This window comes from Elgaria multicarinata, chromosome 8, assembly GCF_023053635.1.
Source record: "Elgaria multicarinata webbii isolate HBS135686 ecotype San Diego chromosome 8, rElgMul1.1.pri, whole genome shotgun sequence".
Classification (NCBI taxonomy): domain Eukaryota; kingdom Metazoa; phylum Chordata; class Lepidosauria; order Squamata; family Anguidae; genus Elgaria; species Elgaria multicarinata.
In genome coordinates this window covers 67972287-67997918 of record NC_086178.1, presented here as the reverse complement: position 1 = coordinate 67997918, position 25632 = coordinate 67972287, and the positions used below count along the sequence as shown (strand labels likewise).

General features: G+C 43.7%; 1 protein-coding gene across 2 annotated transcripts in view; it reads left to right on the top strand.

Moving 5' to 3' along the window:
- The window catches only part of SHTN1 (shootin 1), a 118447-nt gene that overhangs the window by 89138 nt on the left and 3677 nt on the right, over nucleotides 1–25632 (top strand). For both annotated transcript variants that reach the window (XM_063132709.1, XM_063132708.1), the window contains exons 15-16: nucleotides 11103–11223; nucleotides 12064–12241. In XM_063132709.1, the coding sequence (XP_062988779.1) occupies nucleotides 11103–11223; nucleotides 12064–12241 (299 nt within the window). The remainder of the gene's footprint in view (nucleotides 1–11102; nucleotides 11224–12063; nucleotides 12242–25632) is intronic.

The following is a 25632-nucleotide window of genomic DNA, read 5'->3' as shown; positions in this document are numbered from 1 at the left end:
TAGCCACCAGACCATTATCTCAGTGAGAGCATTACATTGTTTGGGTGCCACAGTCAAGAAGGCCCTATCTATTTTTACCACCCATCTAACCTGTGAAGGCAGGGACACCTGGAGGAGGGCCACTGATAAAGACCGTAACAAATGGGCAGGTTCATATTGGAATTCACACTCCTTCAGATACCCAGAAACAAACTGGGAGCCGGTGTAGGGTTGTTGTTGTGTTTTTTTACCACTAATATTTATTTATTAATTCAATGAACAAAAAACCTACGGTTTATAAAACAACGTTAAGGCCGTACAGTTTCCCACCAAGCACCAAAAAGCGGGGAAATTGGGAGTTAAGGCTCGCCAGCCTTAACGCCACATCCTCCCTAAGGAGGCAGAAAGTACCAGTGAAATTCTCATTCTGCCAAAGCAGATAAACCATGAGGACAGGATGGAGAATAGGATATGCAGAGGTGACTGTGGGGTTGTGGAAAACTGATGACGAACAACTTAGAGCCACCTACTTCTTTTTTTGTTTAGAGCAGCCCTTCCCCAACCTGGTGCCCTCCAAAGGTGTTGGACTGCAACGATCTATCATTGTGTTAGATCAATGTTCTTTTCACCCAAGGACGAGATCCAAACAGCCCTTAAGCACGACTCCACCATTCCAGCGACAGAGGGTTCAAAAGCGCTTTTGAATTGCCTTCTCAACTTCTGCTTCATTTTTTCCAGGAGAAGGTCATAGACCCGCTTTTAGGAGAAGACCGAGGCAAAATAGGAATTAAGCACTTCAGCCTTTTCTTTGTTGTCTGTTATCAATTTGCCTTCCTCATTAAGCAGTTGAACCACCCACTGATGATCTATTTAGATGGCTCACTAGTTATCCAATATGGAGTAGTTAAAAGAGGGATTTCTTGCATTGTATTTTGTTCCATTGTAATGATTTTTGTTTATCCTTGCTTTTTGCCTTCCCTGTATTTTGTCTTTTGTGAAAAATCTTGCAAAGTCTGTAATCCACCAGCAAATGTATTTGTATTGTGAAGCCTTAGCCACAGATGATCTAAAAGAAGTTAGCAAGCTTGATTTTTAAATTGCTTTAAAGGGGGGAAAATGTTAGCAGAACCACCTCCATTTTTAACAGGAAACTGTAAAATCTCCATTGCACTCCAAGCAAAATGTCAAAATGCCCTGTATGAGAATGTCTCCTTGTGTGCGTCCTTGCATCCTTGATTACTAATATAAACAAGAGTCCTGGCTCCAGCTGTCTGTGTTGAAGTTAACTCTCTGTAACTTACTGTCAGGCCAAAGGTATTGTTTACAGGACTGTTTAGCATAATTAGCTATGCCTCAGTGTTATGTTCTGATTGGTTAATGCTGCTACTGGGCCCTGCCCCTTGAAAGCTTTAATACTGTACCATATTCCCTATGTCTTTTGTCTGATTGCTCCCTTTGAAGAGACCAGGCCTTGATTACTAATCAATAAAGCGCTTTTGAACCCTCTGTCGCTGGAATGGTGGAGTCGTGCTTAAGGGCTGTTTGGATCTCGTCCTTGGGTGAAAAGAACATTGATCTAACAATTGCAAGTCAGTATGTCCCATGGTCAGGAATGCTGGGACAGCAGGATGGGGAACGTAGGGCGGCGCCTCCAGGCAAGCCCCCCCCCCTACCCCACCCCGCTTACCTGCTCTGTCACCGTTGGGCCCGGGCTTGAACTGAGCGCCCTGGTGCACCTGGAAGCAAGGCCACACTTGCAGCCTTGCTTCTGGGTGGACCCAGGGGCTCAATTCAAGTCAGGGCCAGCCGATGACAGAGCAGGTAAGAACACACACCCCACACACACCTGGCCCCTTACCTGGACCTGCTGCCACCGCTGCACAAAGTGTGGCAGCTCCAGCCAACCCCCCTCCTGCCTGGCCCCTTACCTGGAGCTGCCACTGCACAAACTGTTGCAGTGGCAGCTCCAGGCAAGCCCACCCCAGCCCACCCCACTTACCTTCTCCGTCATGGCCTGACCCGTGCTTGAATCAAGCCCCTGAGTCCAACCAGAAGCAAGGCTGCAGATGCGGACTTGCTTCCGGGTGGACCAGTGCACTCGATTCAAGCTGGGGCCCAGCAACAACGGAGCAGGTAAGTGGGGTGGGCTGGGGTGGGGGCTTGCCTGGAGCCGTTGCTGCAGTTTGCACAGCAGTGGCAGTGGGTCTAGGTAAGGGCCCAGGCAGGAGGGGGGTGCTTACCTGCTCCGTCGTCCCCGGGCCCAGGCTTGAATTGAGTTTCCTGATGGACCAGGGTGCTCAGTTCAAGCCCGGGCCCAGTGACGATGGAACACGTAAGTGGGTTGGGGCTTACCTGGCAGCAGGGCCAGGCAGGATGGGGTGGGGTTTCTTACCTGCTCCATCGTTGCAGTCCAACACCTTTGGAGGGCACCAGGTTGGGGAAGGGCTGCTCTAAACAAAAAAAGAAGTAGGTGGCTCTAAGTTGTTCGTCATCAGTTTTCCACAACCCCACAGTCACCTCTGCATATCCTATTCTCCATCCTGTCCTCATGGTTTATCTGCTTTGGCAGAATGAGAATTTCACTGGTACTTTCTGCCTCCTTAGGGAGGATGTGGCGTTAAGGCTGGCGAGCCTTAACTCCCAATTTCCCCGCTTTTTGGTGCTTGGTGGGAAACTGTACGGCCTTAACGTTGTTTTATAAACCGTAGGTTTTTTGTTCATTGAATTTCATGGCTTTTTGTAAAGGATGACGAAAGCCCTGCCCTCTTTTAAATGCGGTCACTGTAGTATGGCTCCTGCAGTTTTCACTGTTGTGATGAAAAGGAGATTTCACCAGGTTCTCCATATATACAAATGACACCTGGTGAAATTCCCTTTTCATCACAACAGTGCAAGCTGAATGAATCCATGGGTACGTAAATCCTACAATCCTATGCAAGGTTAGACATAAAATCCTACAATCCTATGTATATACCCACGGATTCATAGACCCACTGACATCGGAGTCACCAGCCCCACCTTGTGACCATATGCAAAGGAGTACAGGGCTCCTGCCTCTTTTACAGTTGCATAGAAAACGGAATTTCAGCAGGTGTCACTTGTATTCATACAGCACCAAGTGAAATTCCCTCTTCATCACAGCAGTGAAAGCTGCAGGAGCTGTACTAGAGTGACTCCATTTAAAAGGGGCAAGGCTCCTGCAGCTTTAACTGTTGTGACGAAGAGGGGATTTCACCAGGTTCTCCATATATACAAATGATATCTGCTGAAATTTATATTTATAAATATAACTGTAAAAAATTTATATTTTTTACTTAATTAACATTAAAGAATGCACAATGCACCATTGTGCATTCTTTAATGTTAATTAAGTAAAAAATATTTTTTTCTCCTGCACCTTTAACTGGTGTGATGAAGAGGGAACTTCACCAGGTTCCCCTCTGCTGAAATTCCCTTTTCTATGCAACTGTTAAAGATACAGGAGCCCTGTGCTCCTTTTCATATGGTCAAAGGGGCAGGGGGCTGGTGACTCCGATGTCGGTGGGGCTATGAATCTGTGGGTACATAAATCCTACAATCCTATGCAAGGTTAGACATAAAATCCTACAATTCTATGCAAATACCCACAGATTCATAGACCCACTGACATCGGAGTCACCAGCCCCACCTTGTGACCATATGCAAAGGAGTACAGGGCTCCTGTATTTTTAATAGTTGCATAGAAAAGGGAATTTCAGCAGGTGTCATTTGTATGCATGTAGCACCTGGTGAAATTCTCTCTTCATCACAATGTTTAAAGTCACAGGAGCCTTGCCTCTTTTGTATCTGGTCAAGATGGCAGGGTTCCTGCAGCTTTAACTGTTGTGACGAAGAGGGGATTTCACCAGGTTCTCCATATATACAAATGACACCTGCTGAAATCCCCTTTTCTAGGCAACTGTTAAAAATGCAGGAGCCCTGTTTTCCTTTTCATGTGGCTAGGGAGACCATATGCAAAAGAGTACAGGGCTCCTGTATCTTTAATAGTTGCATAGAAAAGGGAATTTCAGCAGCTGTCATTTGTATGCATGTAGCACCTGGTGAAATTCTCTCTTCATCACAACATTTAAAGTCGTAGGAGCCTTGCCTCTTTTGTATCTGGTCAAGATGGCAGGGTTCCCGCAACTTTAACTGTTGTGACGAAGAGGGAATTTCACCAGGTTCTCCATATATACAAATGACACCTGCTGAAATCCCCTTTTCTAGGCAACTGTTAAAAATGCAGGAGCCCTGTTTTCCTTTTCATGTGGCTAGGGAGACCATATGCAAAAGAGTACAGGGCTCCTGTATCTTTAACAGTTGCATAGAAAAGGGAATTTCAGCAGAGGGGAACCTGGTGAAGTTCCCTCTTCATCACACCAGTTAAAGGTGCAGGAGAAAAAAATATTTTTTACTTAATTAACATTAAAGAATGCACAATGGTGCATTGTGCATTCTTTAATGTTAATTAAGTAAAAAATATAAATTTTTTACAGTTATATTTATAAATATAAATTTCAGCAGATATCATTTGTATATATGGAGAACCTGGTGAAATCCCCTCTTCGTCACAACAGTTAAAGCTGCAGGAACCCTGCCATCTTGACCAGATACAAAAGAGGCAAGGCTCCTGCGACTTTAAATGTTGTGATGAAGAGAGAATTTCACCAGGTGCTACATGCATACAAATGACACCTGCTGAAATTCCCTTTTCTATGCAACTATTAAGCATACAGGAGCCCTGTACTCTTTTGCATATGGCCTCCCTAGCCACATGAAAAGGAAGACAGGGCTCCTGCATTTTTAACAGTTGCCTAGAAAAGGGGATTTCAGCAGGTGTCATTTGTATATATGGAGAACCTGGTGAAATTCCCTCTTCGTCACAACAGTTAAAGCTGCAGGAACCCTGCCATCTTGACCAGATACAAAAGAGGCAAGGCTCCTGTGACTTTAAACATTGTGATGAAGAGAGAATTTCACCAGGTGCTACATGCATACAAATGACACCTGCTGAAATTCCCTTTTCTATGCAACTATTAAAAATATAGGAGCCCTGTACTCCTTTGCATATGGTCACAAGGTGGGGCTGGTGACTCTGATGTCAGTGGGTCTATGAATCTGTGGGTATTTGCATAGAATTGTAGGATTTTATGTCTAACCTTGCATAGGATTGTAGGATTTATGTACCCACAGATTCATAGCCCCACCCACATCGGAGTCACCAGCCCCCTGCCCCTGTGACCATATGAAAAGGAGCACAGGGCTCCTGTATCTTTAACAGTTGCATAGAAAAGGGAATTTCAGCAGAGGGGAACCTGGTGAAGTTCCCTCTTCATCACACCAGTTAAAGGTGCAGGAGAAAAAAATATTTTTTACTTAATTAACATTAAAGAATGCACAATGGTGCATTGTGCATTCTTTAATGTTAATTAAGTAAAAAATATAATTTTTTTACAGTTATATTTATAAATATAAATTTCAGCAGATATCATTTGTATATATGGAGAACCTGGTGAAATCCCCTCTTCGTCACAACAGTTAAAGCTGCAGGAACCCTGCCATCTTGACCAGATACAAAAGAGGCAAGGCTCCTGCGACTTTAAATGTTGTGATGAAGAGAGAATTTCACCAGGTGCTACATGCATACAAATGACAGCTGCTGAAATTCCCTTTTCTATGCAACTATTAAAGATACAGGAGCCCTGTACTCTTTTGCATATGGTCTCCCTAGCCACATGAAAAGGAACACAGGGCTCCTGCATTTTTAACAGTTGCCTAGAAAAGGGGATTTCAGCAGGTGTCATTTGTATATATGGAGAACCTGGTGAAATCCCCTCTTCGTCACAACAGTTAAAGCTGCAGGAACCCTGCCATCTTGACCAGATACAAAAGAGGCAAGGCTCCTGTGACTTTAAACATTGTGATGAAGAGAGAATTTCACCAGGTGCTACATGCATACAAATGACACCTGCTGAAATTCCCTTTTCTATGCAACTATTAAAAATACAGGAGCCCTGTACTCCTTTGCATATGGTCACAAGGTGGGGCTGGTGACTCCGATGTCAGTGGGTCTATGAATCTGCGGGTATTTGCATAGAATTGTAGGATTTTATGTCTAACCTTGCATAGGATTGTAGGATTTATGTACCCACAGATTCATAGCCCCACCGACATCGGAGTCACCAGCCCCCTGCCCCTGTGACCATATGAAAAGGAGCACAGGGCTCCTGTATCTTTAACAGTTGCATAGAAAAGGGAATTTCAGCAGAGGGGAACCTGGTGAAGTTCCCTCTTCATCACACCAGTTAAAGGTGCAGGAGAAAAAAATATTTTTTACTTAATTAACATTAAAGAATGCACAATGGTGCATTGTGCATTCTTTAATGTTAATTAAGTAAAAAATATAATTTTTTTACAGTTATATTTATAAATATAAATTTCAGCAGATATCATTTGTATATATGGAGAACCTGGTGAAATCCCCTCTTCGTCACAACAGTTAAAGCTGCAGGAACCCTGCCATCTTGACCAGATACAAAAGAGGCAAGGCTCCTGCGACTTTAAATGTTGTGTTGAAGAGAGAATTTCACCAGGTGCTACATGCATACAAATGACACCTGCTGAAATTCCCTTTTCTATGCAACTATTAAGCATACAGGAGCCCTGTACTCTTTTGCATATGGCCTCCCTAGCCACATGAAAAGGAAGACAGGGCTCCTGCATTTTTAACAGTTGCCTAGAAAAGGGGATTTCAGCAGGTGTCATTTGTATATATGGAGAACCTGGTGAAATTCCCTCTTCGTCACAACAGTTAAAGCTGCAGGAACCCTGCCATCTTGACCAGATACAAAAGAGGCAAGGCTCCTGTGACTTTAAACATTGTGATGAAGAGAGAATTTCACCAGGTGCTACATGCATACAAATGACACCTGCTGAAATTCCCTTTTCTATGCAACTATTAAAAATATAGGAGCCCTGTACTCCTTTGCATATGGTCACAAGGTGGGGCTGGTGACTCCGATGTCAGTGGGTCTATGAATCTGTGGGTATTTGCATAGAATTGTAGGATTTTATGTCTAACCTTGCATAGGATTGTAGGATTTATGTACCCACAGATTCATAGCCCCACCCACATCGGAGTCACCAGCCCCCTGCCCCTGTGACCATATGAAAAGGAGCACAGGGCTCCTGTATCTTTAACAGTTGCATAGAAAAGGGAATTTCAGCAGGTGTCATTTGTATGCATGTAGCACCTGGTGAAATTCTCTCTTCATCACAATGTTTAAAGTCACAGGAGCCTTGCCTCTTTTGTATCTGGTCAAGATGGCAGGGTTCCTGCAGCTTTAACTGTTGTGACGAAGAGGGAATTTCACCAGGTTCTCCATATATACAAATGACACCTGCTGAAATCCCCTTTTCTAGGCAACTGTTAAAAATGCAGGAGCCCTGTCTTCCTTTTCATGTGGCTAGGGAGGCCATATGCAAAAGAGTACAGGGCTCCTGTTTGCTTAATAGTTGCATAGAAAAGGGAATTTCAGCAGGTGTCATTTGTATGCATGTAGCACCTGGTGAAATTCTCTCTTCAACACAACATTTAAAGTCGCAGGAGCCTTGCCTCTTTTGTACCTGGTCAAGATAGCAGGGTTCCTGCAGCTTTAACTGTTGTGAGGAAGAGGGGATTTCACCAGGTTCTCCACACCCCCCACCCACACACACACTCCACACCCACCCACACCCCACCCACCCACACACACACCTCCACCCACACACACCACACACACCACCCCCCCACATCCCCCACCCACACCCACACATCCACCCCCCCACACCCCCCCCCACACCCACCCCACACCCACCCACACCCACACCCCACACACCCACCCACACCCACCCCACCCCCACACACCCACACACCCCACCCCCACACCCCACACCCCCACCCACACCCCCCACCCACACACACCACCCACACCCACACCCCCCACCCACACACCCCACCCACCCACACACACACTCCACACACACACACACCCCACCCACCCACCCACCCACCTCCACCCACACACACACTCCACACACACACACACACCCCACACACCCACCTCCACCCACACACACCACACACCCCACCCCCCCACATCCCCCACCCACACCCACACATCCACCCCCCCACACCCCACCCCACCCCACACACACCTCCACCCACACACACACACACCCCACACCTCCCCAACCCCCACCCCCCCCCACACACCCCACACCCCCACCCACACCCACACCCCCCCCCCACACACACTCCACCCCACCCACCCACCCACACACACACACACAACACCCCCAACACCCCCCCACACCCCCCCCACACACTCCACACACACACCCCCACCCCCACACCCCCACACCACACCCACACACACCACACACACCACCCCCCCACACCCCCCACCCCCCCACACCCCACACCCACACACACACTCCACCCACACACACACCCCACCCACCCACACACCTCCACCCACACACACCACACACCCCACCCCCCCACATCCCCCACCCACATCCCCCACCCACACCCCCCCACCCCCCCACACACACCTCCACCCACACACACACACACCCCACACACCTCCCCACCCCCCCACACCCCACCCCCCCCACACACACACTCCACCCCCACCCACCCACACACACACACACACAACACCCCCAACACCCCCCCACACACCCCCCACACACACTCCACACACACACACACACACCCACACCCCACCCACACACACCACCCCCACCCCCCACCCACACCCCCCACCCACACACACACTCCACACACACACACACCCCACCCACCCACACACCTCCACCCACACACACCACACACCCCACCCCCCACATCCCCCACCCACACCCACACATCCACCCCCCCACACCCCACCCCACCCCACACACCCACACCCCACACCCACACCCACACCCCACCCCCACCCACCCCATCCACACACACCACCCCCACCCCCCACCCACACCCCCCACCCACACACACACTCCACACACACACACACCCCACCCACCCACACACCTCCACCCACACACACCACACACCCCACCCCCCACATCCCCCACCCACACCCACACATCCACCCCCCCACACCCCACCCCACCCCACACACCCACACCCCACACCCACACCCACACCCCACCCCCACCCACCCCACCCACACACACCCACACGCCACACACCCACCCCCACACCCCACCCACCCCCACACCCCACCCACACACACCCCCACACACCCCACCCACACACCCACTCCACACACACACACACACCACCCACCCACACACACACCTCCACCCACACACACCACACACCCCACCCCCCCACATCCCCCACACACACCCACACATCCACCCCCCCCACCCCACACACACCTCCACCCACACACACCCCACACACCTCCCCACCCACACACCCCCCACCCCCCACACACACCCCCACACACACTCCACACCCCCCACACACCCCACCCCCCCACCCCCCCACACACACACAACACCCCCAACACCCCCCCACACACCCACACACACACACTCCACACACACACACACGCGCGCGCGCGCGCGCGCGCGCCATGGGAGAGGAAGGACTTCCCTTACCTTCCTCTTGCTGCTCTGGTGGGGAAATGGGCTTCCCTGCCGGAAACAGAAGTGACGTCACTTCTGTTTCCGTCAGGGAAGCCCATTTCCCCACCAGAGCAGCAAGAGGAAGGTAAGGGAAGTCCTTCCTCTTCTTCCCCCTCTCCCCCGCCCAAGTCGGCTGCAAGCCGGCTGTGTGTGTGTGTGTGTGTGTGTGTGTGTGTGTGTGTGTGAGTGAGTGAGTGATTGACTCCCTAGCCTCCGGCCGCTGCCGCGGTTGGCAGCAGCAGAGACCAGGGAATCAATCTCTCTCTCTCTCTCTCTCTCTCTCTCACACACACACACACACACACCAGCGGCGCGGCTCTTCCCTGCCCTCGCCGCCGCAGTTCGAGCTGCGGCGAGGCTAGGGAAGGTCCCCCCGCACCCCCACCCCAGCGACGCGGGGCCCCCTCTCCTCCCCCCCCTCCGCCCAAGTCGACTGCAGCCCGGGGTTTCAAGTGAGCGCCCGGCTTGCTTTCGGGTGCAGCCGGGCGCTCAATTGAAACCCCGGGCTGCAGCCGACGGACAAGGTGAAACCGGGGGGTGGGGGGCGACTTCCCCCCCCCCGATTTCCCCCCCCCGCTACGCCTGGGCCCGCCGCTGCACGAATGCAGCAGCGGCTCCAGGCAAGCTCCCCTAACCCCACTTACCTGGCCCATCGCGCTCTCCCTGCTCTCCGTTTCCCTCTGGGGATTCTGGTGCTCACGCGCATGCGTGAGCTTATCAGATTCCCCATTGAGAAACATGGGAATTTTAAAAATTAATTAAAAATTGATGGAACGGTCTTTTGAAAAAAGAAAGGCCATTCCATCAATCGGATGGATAGGGGAATTTAATCCTGTTTTTGGATTCCACCGGGAGGCTTCCCCTTTTGCGCTACGAGTGCGCAAAAAAAAAGTCGCCACCCCCCGAGAAAAACAAAGCAGATTGTGACGGACAGAGTTTCTCTCCCTTTTTCTCCTTTAAACTCCCACCCAGACCTCAATATTTCAGGAATCTCCCTGAAACGCGCAGGGAATGTAAAGCCAGCATTTCTTTCTGGCAGTACCCGCGTTTCAGAAAGATTCCTGAAATATTTTTCATTTTAGGGTCCTAGGTTCCCCTCCCCCCCCCCCCGCTAAATAAATATAATGGTGGAATGCTCAACTTACTCATCAGCCTTAACAACAGGAATCACTACAGTGATTCCTGTAATTACATTTCTATACTGTCCAATAGCCAAAGCTCTCCTGTTGGAGCCAATAGATACATTTGTTCCAGTCAATAGTCTGAACCATCTGGAGTTTCCAAGTAATTTTTAAGGGCTGTTCCATGCACAATGCATTGCAGTAATCAAGTCTGGATTATGTTCAGTAAGGCAAATTTTGATTTAGGGAACTCTCCTTGGCTATCACACTGCTGACCTTTTTATTAATATGTTTTTTTTCCAGGAAACTTTGAATACATCTGCAAGTTCAAGAAGCCTAAAATCCCTTGACACATACAGTAATGAAACAGAGTTAGAAAGAATTTTGCGCCTCAGGAAGGTGACAACTGACCAGGATAGTAGCAGTAAGATACTATGATCTTTTCAGATCCTATAACTGAATTATCTTTTGTCTTCAATGTTGTTCCAAAGGTCTAATTGCCTTATTTTTGAAACATTTTAGTTCTCATCAACTGAGGGAGCTCAGATTGCTTTTCTAGATAATCTATATTCTCATAACAGCTTCCCTCTAACTTTAACCAGTATCGTTTAGTAAAGCCAGACTAGGCAAATTTCTGTTCTGGTGTTCAGACACTAACACTAAAGACATTGTGTTCTTTTCAACTAATAATTTCTCTCTCCAATCAGTTCATAAGATGAGCACATAAATTATCTGGGTTTCAGCAAATTCCATCAAATCAGCGGGCCTTTTTGGTGGTGGCCCCATATTTGTGGAATTCCCTACCAAGGGATATATTTCATCTTTATTAGATTTTAACTGGGTCTTAAAACCCACTTAAAAACCTATTTGTCTCCATCTGCTTTTAACGAAGGTGATGGGGATTTAACTGGTTAAACTGTTGCTATTTTTGTTGTTTAATCTGATTTATCTCAGTTGCTATGCTAAGCTGTATTTTGTTTTTAGAGTTCTGTTTTCAGTTTTATAGTTTTAATGGGGTTGTTTTTAGTTGTGATTTATGCTTTTAGTACTGTTTTATGTTTTTAATTGTTTATATGAATCATTTTGGGTGGGCTTTGCCCTGAAAGGTGGTGCATAGGTTATTGAAAGGGGAAGTCTAAATGACATGCTCTTGAATAGAAATTGGTTTATATATGAAAGAGATTGAAACTCCTTTGGACTAATTTGTATTTTGGCACATTGCCATTTATATCATAATGCAAATACTTGATTCTTTCGGTTTTAGGTCCAACTGGAATCTTGGCTACTTCTGAATCCAAATCCATGCCGGTGTTGGGTTCCCTTGGAGCACAGGCTGAACTGAACGAGAAAACCCTAATGGTGGAATTCAGTCCCAACTCTTTGGGGTCAGATGAACAGTGTCATAAAATGGTCAAAAGCACAAGTTCCAAGGTTGCCATTCAGTAAGTAGTCATGTTTGTTGCTTGCTCCTCACGTGAGGAGATTTGAAGCTACTAAACTATTTTATTTGCAGCAATCGAAAGACATTTAGATTTTTATTGGCACAGTGATGCTCATAAAGGTCCATATGTACATGGCAGTAAAGTGTGAGAGATGGCACCCTGTGCATGCTTGTGCTTCCCAGTACATAAGGGCTGGCTTAGCATTCCACAAAAGATGTACTGGAAGCCTGGATTGATGCTCCTTTCTGCCAATTGTTCTTTGCTTTTGAAGGGCTGCCTTTGGAGATGGAAAATTGGTGTGCTTAACCCCTTCCTCTATCTGCATGGTAGGGAGCACTACACACCTAGGATACACCCAGATGTAACAGTGTCCCTTTAAGTACTACACTCATACTGTTCCATTTATTCTTCTCAAAATTAGTTTTACCCCTGGGATGATCAGAAACTTTTAGCGTATATTAGATCCACACTTCAACTTGGCATAAAGTACATTTGCTACATGAACACTGGTATTTGGAACACTGAATTCTACAGTGTGCGAAGGGTAGTCACCTGTATGTAAATATGCAGTGGATGCACATGTGGGAGCCATAGCCACTCATGTTTCCCTGGCACATGTTCACTGCATGTTCCTGTATTTACAAAAACAGCTTCATGTCTCAGCTTACTGCTTTAGCCTGTTGATTAGCCTGTTTATCCTCTGGATAAAGTATGAATTGGTTTGTTGTAGTAGACTGTACTTAACTATGGTTAATTCTCACTTGCCTCGTTGAATTCTTTACAGCTGCTTAAAATTGGGATTGCAGGTGTCTAAAACTGTATGGAGAAGTCATCTCTTGAATCTCCTTTGTACTCAACCAGTAAAAAAAGAGTTCTTAGTTCATTATGATCTGAACTTGTGCCTTATTTTACAAGAAATTGTTAACATAAACAAGGTGAGAATTGTAAAAGCACTGAAAATATCTAAAGTGCTACATAAACGATGATGATTCAGAAGATGAAAGTCATTCCTAGGAACTGTATTAACTCATTTAATGGGCAAACTGAACATGAATTTAGTTGTAGTTCTGCCCTTGATTGAGTTCAAGGTCTTTTTTGTCTTTTTTTTACAAATTGCTGGCATGGGCCCCAAGTCAGTATCTGGATCCTAGTATAGGGAGTAGATAGGTTTTAAATCTTCCTCCCCCACTCCACTGTGGTTAGTGTCCAGGAAGAGCAAAGAAGTTCCTGTTCATGAAATGCACTTTTCCCAAAACTCTAATCTTCTTCAAAGCCACTTGTCTAAAAATTACATCCCGTAGTTGAGATCTTGGTCAACTATTCCAGATGATTAAACCACAAATTGCTATTAAATAAAAATGATTGGGAGACACTTTAGGTGTCTCCAGTGTCTCAACTAGTTTGGTCATTTGTCTTCTTGGCAAACAAGGGACCAAAGCTCACTGAAGCCACCCATACATCTGGACTGAGGGAGCTGAAAGCTTGAAAAATAATCCTTGTGCTGGAATTTAAGAGTGTTCAATATAATGCCCTAAGTTCCATTCAGCTGGGATGACCCAGCTCTTTGGCATTGCTATGAGCGAAGTTGAAAATTTTGTTAATCACTTTTAATATAATCTGATGTAACAATATGCCATCTCTTATTTGTACCTGGTCTTTCATACTCATCTTCTTAATTGTTGAAAATATAGACATCTAAAAGAAAAATGAACTGCAAGTTTTGGGTTGCTCAGGCGCCATTTCACTGATTGGTTGCCTAACTGAAATGAAATTATTATGTTGCAAATTAAACATTAAGGCTGCAATCCTATCCTTACTTACATGAGAGTGGTACCCATTGAATTCAGTAGACCTAACATTTGAGTAGTCATGGATAGGATTGCACTGTAACTGACAAAATATATCTCATAGGTGCCGGCACAGTTTAACTGTGCCAGGTAGATATACATTTTCTCAGCCTAAAATGCAGCTGTCAAAGCAACTTTTAATCAGCAGAAAACAGAATGCTGAGCTAGCTGGAGGTGTTGAGATCCCACACTTTGAAGCCTCCATCTGTTTGGCTGAATAAATCCTCAGTTACGTTTGCCAAGGTATTACCTGACTGACTGTACATTTTCTTTCAAAGTGCTGTTTAATCATCAAAGAGTTAATCCTGCTTCAGAAATGCACACTTCAGACAGATCCGGTCAAGGGTCAGTTTGTTTTATAACAATTCCCAGCTTTAAAAAAAAAAACCTCTGAAGCTTGCGTTTGGTCCTGTTTCCAGGATGTCAGGCAGTTTATTACTTAAAGAAAAAAGGAAATAGGTGAGACAAATCAGATCAGCAAAATGTTATAATCATGGTTAATTAAACCTCTGATTTCCTGTTCTATCAGTGGAAAAAGGAACACCTATTCTTAAAGGTCTGCATCTCATAGTTCAAAGGGGTAAATCTCAACAAATGAAGTGGAAATTCAATTCACATGTATTTTTCTGTGCTGCTTTATTCCCTTACTAGTGCTTTTATCATTTGTAGAAAAGTTGGGCGGGGGGAGAGAGTTATTTCCTCTTCCTCTTACCTTTCCAGGTTTATTTAATTTTGCTGAACTTTGTGTGTCAAATGAAAATATCCCACTCCAGTCGCATTTTATTTCCCCTCTCAAATATACTCTGATAAAAGACTACCAATACTTTTTATCTTTCTGATTAAATTTCTTTAATTTGACATCATGGTTGTTGTTTTTTGAACCACTAGTAAGACACAAAGGCAATTTAGTTCACAGATGAGTTCCCCCCCCCCCCCATGAACTACAGCATTGTTCATCTGTGGATTTCCACCCATTTGAATGGATAATGTTAATCAAGATTCTGCTACCCTTGCTACATTTTTTGTCTACCCTTTATTCTAGTAAACTAAGTGGAAATTGCATTTGCAAAGAAGGAAATGAAATAATTGCAGGCCCAAGGTCTCCTAGAATGCGTGGTGAATTGACCATGAAAAGGATCTTGTGTTGACTGTCATAGTTGTTAGGTGCTGTAAAGAGCATATGTGAAGCTCTGTTTATTATGTGGCTTGCCTATTCAGCAACAACCAAAAAAGGCACCTTTTGATTTTAAATTATCTGCTTTTAAAAAAATTAAAGCAAGCGTCATAGTCCATATACTTTGAGGTAACTGTGCTATAGTGTTAGTGTGAGCTAGTCATGCAGCCAGTATAACAGAAAATGGTGCCTGGTTAAGACTTTCCTTTTCTCCCAGGCATTTAACAACATATATTGAGTTTTTAACGGACTCCAAAATGAGCTTTGGCCTGGCTGAGTATTCAAAAATTGTTTAAAATGTTAGCTATTTTATGCTTTTGTTTTTAAATTTTGTATATTGATTTTTAATGTTCAGTCTTTTTAATCTAACCTTTTTAAACCACCCAGAGAACTTCGGCTATGGGGCAGTATATAAATGTAGATGATGATGATGTCTAGCATACAGTTTAGTGAGCCATAAACAGAAAGTAGCTACAGTTTTGTAAGTGCAATGCAAACTGCTGGGTGGAAGAAATGCTCTATTACTGGCTGGGGTTAGCGGGAGGAAGGGGAGGAAATGACGCAACTGGAATCACTGAAGGGTCTTCCTAAGCAAAGTCACAACTCCCTGGCATCAGTACGGATCTCGGCGAAATCTGCCATGGAATTTGGATTTTTATGAATCCGACCCGCATGCTGGATTAGTCCAAGAGTCTACCTAGTCCAGCACTAGGTTCTCCCAAGGTTAGGGCTGATCAGGTGTTTGGTTGTTGTGGTTTGGGCCTGTTGGGGATGTCTTCCGAGGATAATTTTAGAATGCACTGTACATTAGGTGTGTTCTGCAAGAAGAACTATAGCTTAAGAGATGAGCACTTACTTTGCGTGTCAAAGGTCCTAGGTTTAAACTATGGCCTCGCCAATGAAACAATATCAGGTGGCAGGGCTAGGACATATGTTTGTCTGTGACTATGGAGTGCAGTGGCTGATTAGAGTGGGGAAAAGTACTAAACTAGATGAAACCATGGTCTGATAGCTCCTTAAATATTCTCACTCCTACATGGTGGATCATAACTTGAATGATTCATCAAATTTTCACAAATTCCTAGAATTGCAGTCTGTATGGTATCCAGTAATCTGCAAAGGTTAGGCATCCATTGGAGCATTCAGAACTTTTTGATGCTGTGGGTTTAGAGTCCAGCTGGTTTAGGTAGCAGCCAACTTTCAGCATTCACACTGCAATGACATTATACAAGTGCTGCATCATGATGTCTGTGTTGATTCTTTTATGCAGATAATTTAAAATTAAAGTTGCCTTTTTAGTTGTCACTGAACAGTTGTCATTTTTTTTTTAAAAAAAAAGGTGCTTTGCATATGCTTTTAGAACAACTATGAATCTGTGGATGTCAGTGGAAATCAATGTAGGAGTCCATGGAGGAACCTGCTAATACACTGTTCAAGATACTTAGAGCAGAAAAGAATGTGACTTCTAAAACATTTAATTTGAAATTGGGGAGAAAGAAATCCAACATCCCACGTGATCATGTTAACTTCTTTTGTGCTTGGTTAGCTAGAGAAGGCTCTTTTGTTCACACAAGTGTTTCCTTTACAAGTGTGCAGGTGCATTACAGGTTTGTGTAATGTCACTGCTTCAGTACAGTAGACATACTTAATTGTGCACCATTCTGTGGCACTTTAAGAAAAAATGGAACAATTTCAACAAGTAACAGTGACAAATAAGCAAAACCTTCACCACAGTAGATCACTGACAAAACTTGGCTCAAGCTTTGTGGCATGAAGATAAGGGGCAAACTACACCTTCCATTAATCACGTAGTTCGATGTTGCATGATTCTTTTTTAAACTTTCAGTAGTATTTGGAGGAGAGCAATAACAATTGGAGTATGGTAAGATGAAAGGTGGGTTTTTTTAACCCTTTTCAATCTGCACTACTATCCCAACAAAAATCACTTCAATCTGCAAAGTTTCTATTTAGGGATGTTGCCTTTAGTGCCAATGGCAGTTTCCCTTCTGTGCCAAATAGAAGATAGGGTGTGTGCAGATTTTTATTGGAACTATAGTACAGGAGGAAAGGGTTAACCTCCCACCTCATGTGATCGGGTTCTCTCTGCAGCTGCTTTTTTAAAAATAAATAAATAAATATGCAGTGAAATATATGAAAGCATAGGATGAGTTTTTAATCAGGTCCTGGATTTGTTTTAAGGTTGTTTGAAATGGTTTAATTGTTTAGATATATTATCTGTGCATGTGCTGCCTGTCTATATGTTTTTATGTAAATAGTTTTAAACTTTTATAATGTATTTTTAATGGTATTTATTTATTCATTACATTTCTTGGCCGCCTTTCAGGGCAGAGATCTTGACAAGGTGGCTTACAACAATAAAATACATAAAATATTAAAACCGTTAAAATATTAAAGGCAGTTTTTAATCTTTGAAAGGCACCCAGAGAGCTTTTGCAATGGGGCAGTATAGAAATGTAATAAATAATAATAAGGGTGACCATTAGATATAGATGACACGAGGCTCATTTCCAATTCAGTGCAAGTAAAGTATGCAATGTATAAGCAAAGGGTAAAGGAACTAGCCAGGTTTAATGGCAGTCGTGCCCACTTATCTATACTTAAGCCCAATAAAAGCAGTGGGATTAATATGGGACAGCATGGAATTGATTGAAGGGCAGCATGCTGTCATTTCAGAAAGGACTGCTGTAAAAGTCAGAGATGAACAACTCCTTTATTATTAGTTCCACTATGGGAAGATAATAGGTTAAAAGTTGTACCAGAATACATTTAGTTTGCATTATAGCAAATACTGCAAAAGCACTTTGGTAGCAGGAACGTTGTAGAATTTTCACCTGGGTCTTTTTAAGAGGACCAGATGTGCATCATTGTCCACAGGATGGAACAGAACATTAAAAAGTTACAATACTGAATTGACATAAGCATTCAGTGTATAGTCATTATTCTATGGGACTCATGTTCCACAAAATCTCTGAGCAAACAAATGAGGGGAGTTATTCTTGCTCCATCCCAGCTGACAACCACCCACAGCAATTGACTAACTTCTTAACAGAACTAGTGAGTCAGATGTTGTTTGTTGCTTTGTAAACAACAGGCTGAACAAATAATTTGCGTTGCCACCCTCTGTTTTCCCCCAAAAAAGTTTATTTAGTGTCCTTGTTATTTACTACTTTAGGTATCTGGCAAGGGTATAACACTTCTGTACTGTTTGGGTAGCCTTGGAGAACACCAGTCATGGTTACTTTTGATTTTACAGAACAGACATTTTTCTGCCTCTCTCATGATACTGGAACCCAGGGTCATCCAATGGAGCTGATTGGGGAGATTCAGGACAGATAAAAGGAAGAACTTCTTCACACAATGTGTAGTTAAACAATGGAATTTGCTACTGCAAGATGCAGTGATGGCCACCAATTTGGATGGCTTCAAAAGGGGATTAGAAAAATTCATGAAAGATCAAGCTAATCAATGGCCCCATTCAGATGACACCATTAACCATGCCGTTAACCATTTTATGTTTAAGCAGCATGCATCTGACACACATTTTCCCTAATCATGCACACCTGTTAACCACATTGTGGTCAGCCTCACTAACCATGTTATGCAGCATGGTTAGCATCACAAAATTTGGTTTAAAGTGTCGTCTGACACACACCTCTGGTTAGCGGGCCCAAATCATAGAGCTTCCTGTACAGAGTTACCAAAATTGCCCCAGCTGCTCTGGCCTATAGGCTCAATCGCTGCTCCAGCCTGCTGCTTGGTTGTAACTGGTGTGGCATCCGCCATTTTGCTTAATTGGCCCCAGTTTTTGTTTAAAGGGGCGCCTTCTGGAAATATGCCTTTTTTACTCCCCGATCCCATACTAATATACCCTTTCTCCTACCACGTTGAAGCGCCGTTACAACGTGAAGTGAAATGGGGGGTGCAACTGCCACTTGCCTTAGTGCATGGACTGCTGGGATACGGTATGGAGCATTCAGAGGACTCAGGTGCTCATCTAACTGCTTTGTGGTTAGTGTGTGGTTAAGGAAAACATAACCACAAAAGGGTTAACGGTGTCTGCTAGCATTCTGCATGTGGTTACAAGGCACTGAATGTTGTCTGAATGGGGCTACAGGCTGCTGATCCTGATGGCTATATGCTACCTCCAGTATCAGAGGCAGTAAGGCTATGTACAGCAGTTGCTGGAGAACATGACTGGGAGGTTGTTGTTGCACTCATATTCTACTTGTGAGTTTCCTGGGACAACTGGTTGGCCATGTGTGAACAGAATGCTGGACAAGATGAACTCTTGATCTGCTCCAGCTTGTTTTTTGTTATGTTCTTAGGATCCCAAAAAGCTCTAATGGTTAAGAGAAGTTAAGGCACTTACACATTCACTCATGCAACAAAAAGCATGGGAATTGCAAGTTATCAGTTTTGATTGCAACTTACCATGCTTGCTTGCAACTTATCATGCATGCATTCTTTCTTTTGACCCCAATCTGTTTTCCTCCACAAACTGGGGAAACACTGAAGCTCAGGAGGCTATGGGGACAGTGGCTACCTTCTTTCACACTGACCACCTACTTACCAGGATATGCTTTCGTTCGGGTTAGAGAAAATGGCTACCATTGAAAGTTACAGGCTATATATTTCAGGGAGGGAGGTGGGGAGAGAACAAAGCTGATTGATGAAGGATGCAGAGAGGGACACCAGACTCAGATTGGATGGGCATTGGGACAAGTGTCTTTTTCATCATAAGGTGACATACAAGTCAGGAAAGGAAAGGGCAAGGTAAATATTCACATGATTGATCTTTGCAACAGGTTGAAATGTCTAAATGACTAAAATGAATTAATTAAACCTTTAGAATTTAAAGGTAAAGCAGAGCAAGTCTCCTAGTCTGATATGCTTGAATAGTTGTTTCGCTGGCTTTAGTTTTAGGTACCAGTATGCAAGATTGCACTCTACAGCTTAAGCAATGCAACGAATTGGTTGCCAGCATTGAGAATTTAGCATTAAAAAGTATTAAGGATATACAATTGACTCCAGCTTCAGTTGAGCCCAGTCTGCAATGGAAGAGGTTCGGGGTTGAAAGACCAAGGAAAATTGTGGGTGGGTGGAGGTTAAGTTGTACACAATATGTGACACCTAATCCAGTTGTTCTCTCAAAATATTTAACACAGTCGGAGTCTCATTTAGGAATTTCTTGAGAGAAACTAGGTGATAATTTTGTTCAGTATGAAACTAAAACATTTGCAATATTCCTAAGATGTATGTACACTGAAAGGAAAGGTGTGTCTTACTCTTCCAACCTTTTGTTCCCCTTAGTGCATTCTCAACACTAAGTAAACATTTCCATGTAGTAGAGGACTCAGTTCACAGAACAAGTGATGTAGAGGGTAAGGCTTAATCTGATGATTTTATACAATTAAAGGATTTTCTTTCCTTCCCTCGGCTGTAATCTTAGCACCACTGAATTGTCTACTGACACTGCAGGAAACAGCTCGACCTGAGAAAGACACAACTACAAAGGTTTTCCATGTGCAGTTTGAACATGGACAATTAAGCTTTAACAACAAATTGAAAAGAACAACAGGATGTTCTGGAAGTTGAGAATCTTCTCTTAAAAATAGCTGCCCTGTTGATGGCGGATGCATGTAGCTATGGCAGAAATGCAGTTTAAAATTGGCCTGGGTGATTTCAGCACCTCCTCACTCTTGCTTCCTTGTTCATGATATGGTGGCTATCAGAAATCTTAGGACCAATTCTTAAAATTAAGACGTGGTTCAAGGATTCCAGCACTTGTGTCCCCTCCCAGTGCTAGAGCTAGATCGTAACCCAACTTTCAGCACAGTAGGAGCCATCAGCATTGCTGTTCCGTATTTCCCTTGTGTAATGTGAGTGCATAGGTGCTGTGCAAGGGGCGTTTCTTGGAAATGGCAGGTCAAAGGAAAGATGGAGGGGATGGCAGCCTTTTGACAGCGATCTGAGTTACCCAGGGGCCTGTTGCCTTAAACAAATATCCTGATGGTTTGTTAGCGAGACTAAATAGAAGACTGGAAGTTGGGACTACTTCAGATGTTATCTTCATAATGAGAGTATATGTGTACCCTAGAGCTTTTCTACATGAGTACCCTAGAGCTTTTCTACATGCTCATGATTGGCCACTCATGAAGGTTTGCAGGTGCTTTACATGATGCCATCAACCTCCAGGACAACTGCTGTGCTTCCCCCGGTAATTTCACTTTAAAAAAAATCAGCAATCATGCAGCATTTAAAATTACCCTGGGATGTCCCAAGTGTGTAAAGCTGGCGTAGCACTATAATTCCGCTACTAGATGGTGCATCTTCATTGAAATAATAGAATTCCATGAGGGGAAGTTTTTAATTCAAAATCACATGGTCGCCATACAAAGGAGCCAGTTGGAAAATTCCAGAAGAAGAAACCCGGGTAAGGTGCAGGTTTTTCCCTTAATGTAGATACATACACACACACACACACACACACACACACACACACAGTCCCCCTGTTCCTGCTTAGGAATCCAGGAGTAGGGAAACAGTCTTCCTTTGTCCAGTAGCTAATAGAGGTAGCAGCTGCTGAAAAGGTTACCTTTCTCTGTACTCCAGAACCAAAAGAGAAGGCCAGGAGTGGTGGTGGGAGGAGAGACACAGTTATTGCTGTAGCCTGATTTCTTGGCAGTAGCAGCAAGAACTCACTCTTTAAAGGCAACAGTAAACCACCCAGAGAGCTTCAGCTATTGGGAGGTATAGAAATGCAATAAATAAATAAACAGTACTTCATTCACTTAGACAGTGGCATCTCTCTTTAGTAGATAAGAAGCTTCTGCTAGAGCACATAGGAACACAGGAGGCTGCAGTACATTGAATCATACCATTGGTGCATCTAGCCCAGTATTGTCAACACTGACTGACAGCCGTTTCAGGCAGGACTCTTTCCTTGCCCTACCTAGAGAAGCTGGGAATTGAACCCAGGACGTTCTTCATGCAAAGCATATGCTCTACCGCACTGAGCTATGGCATATTAATGAGGTAATGTTCCCTTTAAAAACAACATCAGTGTTGCTGAGGAGGGTTTGGTGCATGGCAGGGATAGTGGTTGCTCTCTCCTTTCTAGAAGCATTCATTTGTTTCATTTCTATATCACCCAATATCCTAAGCTCTCTGGGCATTTCACAAAAATTACAAAATCTTATATAAACTTAACATGCACATTTAAAAACATTTTGAAACACCTAAAACCATTTACAGTGAGATACTGGGACCTAATAAAATAACTGACATTAAAATCTCAACATATGTCATCAAATGCCTGGGAGTAGAGGACAGCCTGGTGCTGGAAAGATGACAGTGTTGGTGCCAGACAGTCCTCAATTGGGAGATCATTGCACAGTGGGGATGACCACTGAGAAGTCTTGTCCCTTATTGCCATTTCCTGAGCCTTCCTTGGAGGAGGCTCTCGGGAAAGGGCCTCCAATGTTGATTGAAGTGTAGCATGGAGCAGGGTGAAAGGAAAGCCAGCCCAGGAAGCCTCTTTAACAGCTGCTGCCTGTACTGACCACTGGAGGATTCCAAACAGCCAGAAGAGGACTCAGACACATGTGTTAATCAGCCTTTGGAAATGAGATTTTTAAAAAGAAAACGTGGTTATGGGATACTAGACCCATAATCATGTTTGTAGTGGGAATGCAAAGGAATAGAGAGTTCCTCCATATACTCATGAGGAACAGAAATAACAAAGTTGGTGCTCTTGTAGGGACATTGAGGCAGATGTATATAACCACATATAAGCATGATCCCAGAGTATGGAATCAACCGAAACCCCGAGTCATCTACAAAATGTATGTTTTTAGGGAGCTGTGTCTTAATGGGCCAAATTGCTACTGTGGTTGGTAGAATACTACTTCGTTTGTATGGTAGTTTAAAGGGATGTTTCATCTTATGAGATCCCTCAAAAATATGACGCATCTGCAGATGGGGGAAAATGGCAAAACACATCCAAACCACCTCCATAGATTCTCGAAAAAATGTAAATTAATGTAATTGCTGTTAATAGTTAAAAAGTGGTCTTTATTTTTGTTTTCTAGTAATTCCAATGTAGCAAATCAGTTTCTAGTTCCCTTTGTAGGATTGGGATTTAAGGATGCAATCTAGAGCAGGTACAGACAACCTTTCTGTCAAGGGTCACTTTCCTTGCCAAGCGTTGCATGTAGGCAGAGCAGAAGCCAATGGCGGGCAAGACCAGAGCCAAAGGTCTTTCTATTTCTGCCACCCCATTTTCTCACTCCCTCTTCTGTCTAGCTCAGTGGGCTGCCAGGAAAAAGGCAGATCACGCTAGCTAGAGATTGCGTACAGAGGGCTTTAAAATTAGGCCAAGGGCCTCAGTTTGCCCACGCATGATCTAAAGCCATTAAAACGAAGGGGTCATTTCCCATAAATTTCAGATACCTAGGAATTCTACCCAGAGCCCATTAATGTAGAGAGAAATATGATTGTGCTATATGATCAGATTGGAACATAATTTGGATAATTATTTTGCTTTTAAAGTTTTGTCTTCAGAGTATAATAAAGCAAGTGCAAAATTAAAGCAAGATGATTTAAGCACAAGGTTTCATTGAAAAGTCAGAAAGATCCAAGACACCTCTTAGTTTATCCTTTGCTTTTTGCTGTTTGGGTAATGCTTTGGTTTACATGAAAATTGTGGATAGGTGACCTATAGCACCAACTCTCATGTGGCGTATTGTAGTATCATTTTTCTTGCTTGCTTCTAATGGTTCGTGTTATGTTTTGAAATGTATAATAAGTGCTTATATTTTAAATGGAAGAGGGTGTTAGAAAGTCTTGCTTGATGACAATTATTACTACAATGTGCATAGAAGCTGACACAATAAGGCTTAGATTTGTTACTGTTTTTGTTAAATATGTATTTAGATTTCAATTCATAGGTTAATAGCATTTAGCTGTTGTTGAAAATGTGGATTCAGAGCTGCTATTATGTAAATGTAGGCTACACATATGCCCTCTTCAAAAACATTTGCTTTGTTTTAAATAGGTATGTGTACAACTGTTGATTTGCATTTTGACTTCCAGGACAATGCTCTTAATGGGAAACTGGCATAGAGATAGAAGTTAATAATGTCTGCTGTTTACGGATCTGTAATCACAAAAATGCTATTCCACACGAATTGGTCCTGAGGTCAGAAAATGCCTGTGTGATTATTCATAGCAATACAGTGGAGAGGTTTAAAAGCAAATATATCTTTCTCCCCTCCCCCTCCCCACTACTTTCTAAATAAAAATAGGTTGTATGGTGTGTGTGTTTATTATTTGAATTTCTACTGGCACTTATTCCAGAGTAGAACAGCAAAGTTTCACTAATGCCACTGAGACTGTTCTGGAATGAATTAAGTGCAACCTACTGTGATCTGCTCTTGTTCCGATCCTATTCCTTGCAATAAAGCTTCAAGGGCAGTTGTTTGCAAAAGAGATTTGGTGGGTTGTACCCCTTTATACAGAATCCATACATCTGTGTTGATCCATGACGTTACTGCGCAAAATTTCAGCTTGGTACAGCGTAGTAAGTCAGCAATAAACTCTTGGGAGAGATTTTGTGATTTTTTAAAAGAATAATATTATACCATAAATAACAGCAGTTGTGTTCAAAAAATAAAAATAAATACAGACTTTGGGTAGCGAAGCACCAAAGGAACCCTGAGTGGCAATTTCTAATTTTGCCCTGCAACATACAACATCTTAATCACTGGATTTCACCATTAAACTGTTATATTGACAGACTTTAATCTCCCATTTTTCTGTCCTTGAAGGTGATAAATATGATTGCTCTCAGGCTTCACATTATTCTTCTGTGCATCAGTCGTTGGATTGCTGCCATCCACTAATGCAGGCTCCCCATGGAGAGCCCAGTGAAGAATTATACTCTGATTCACCAGATTGTGTTAAATAGTCCAGCTGTTGAGATTTGAAAGATAGTTACCTCCAAGGTGAAATAAAAAGGATCTTGGCATTTATGGTTTGACCATTTTTATAGTGTTGGGGCAATCAGCATTTCAGGGGTAGCATTTTCTAAGATATTTCCCTGGCTGTTCTGTCACTTTCACTTTATTTGCCATCATTTTAAAAATGTCTCTTTCCATTTTGGGGAAAGAAAATAATCCTGAGAGCTGTGTATAATTTGCATAGAGTAGACTTTGGTGCCGAAGCTCTCTCCCCATAGCCAGTTTCTCAACTAATGAGTCTCAAGTTCCACTGTTAGTTGCGATAGAAGTGTATGTAATTTGAACTGTGAATATCACAGAAGGCAAGTAGCATTTGCTGTTACAAAATTC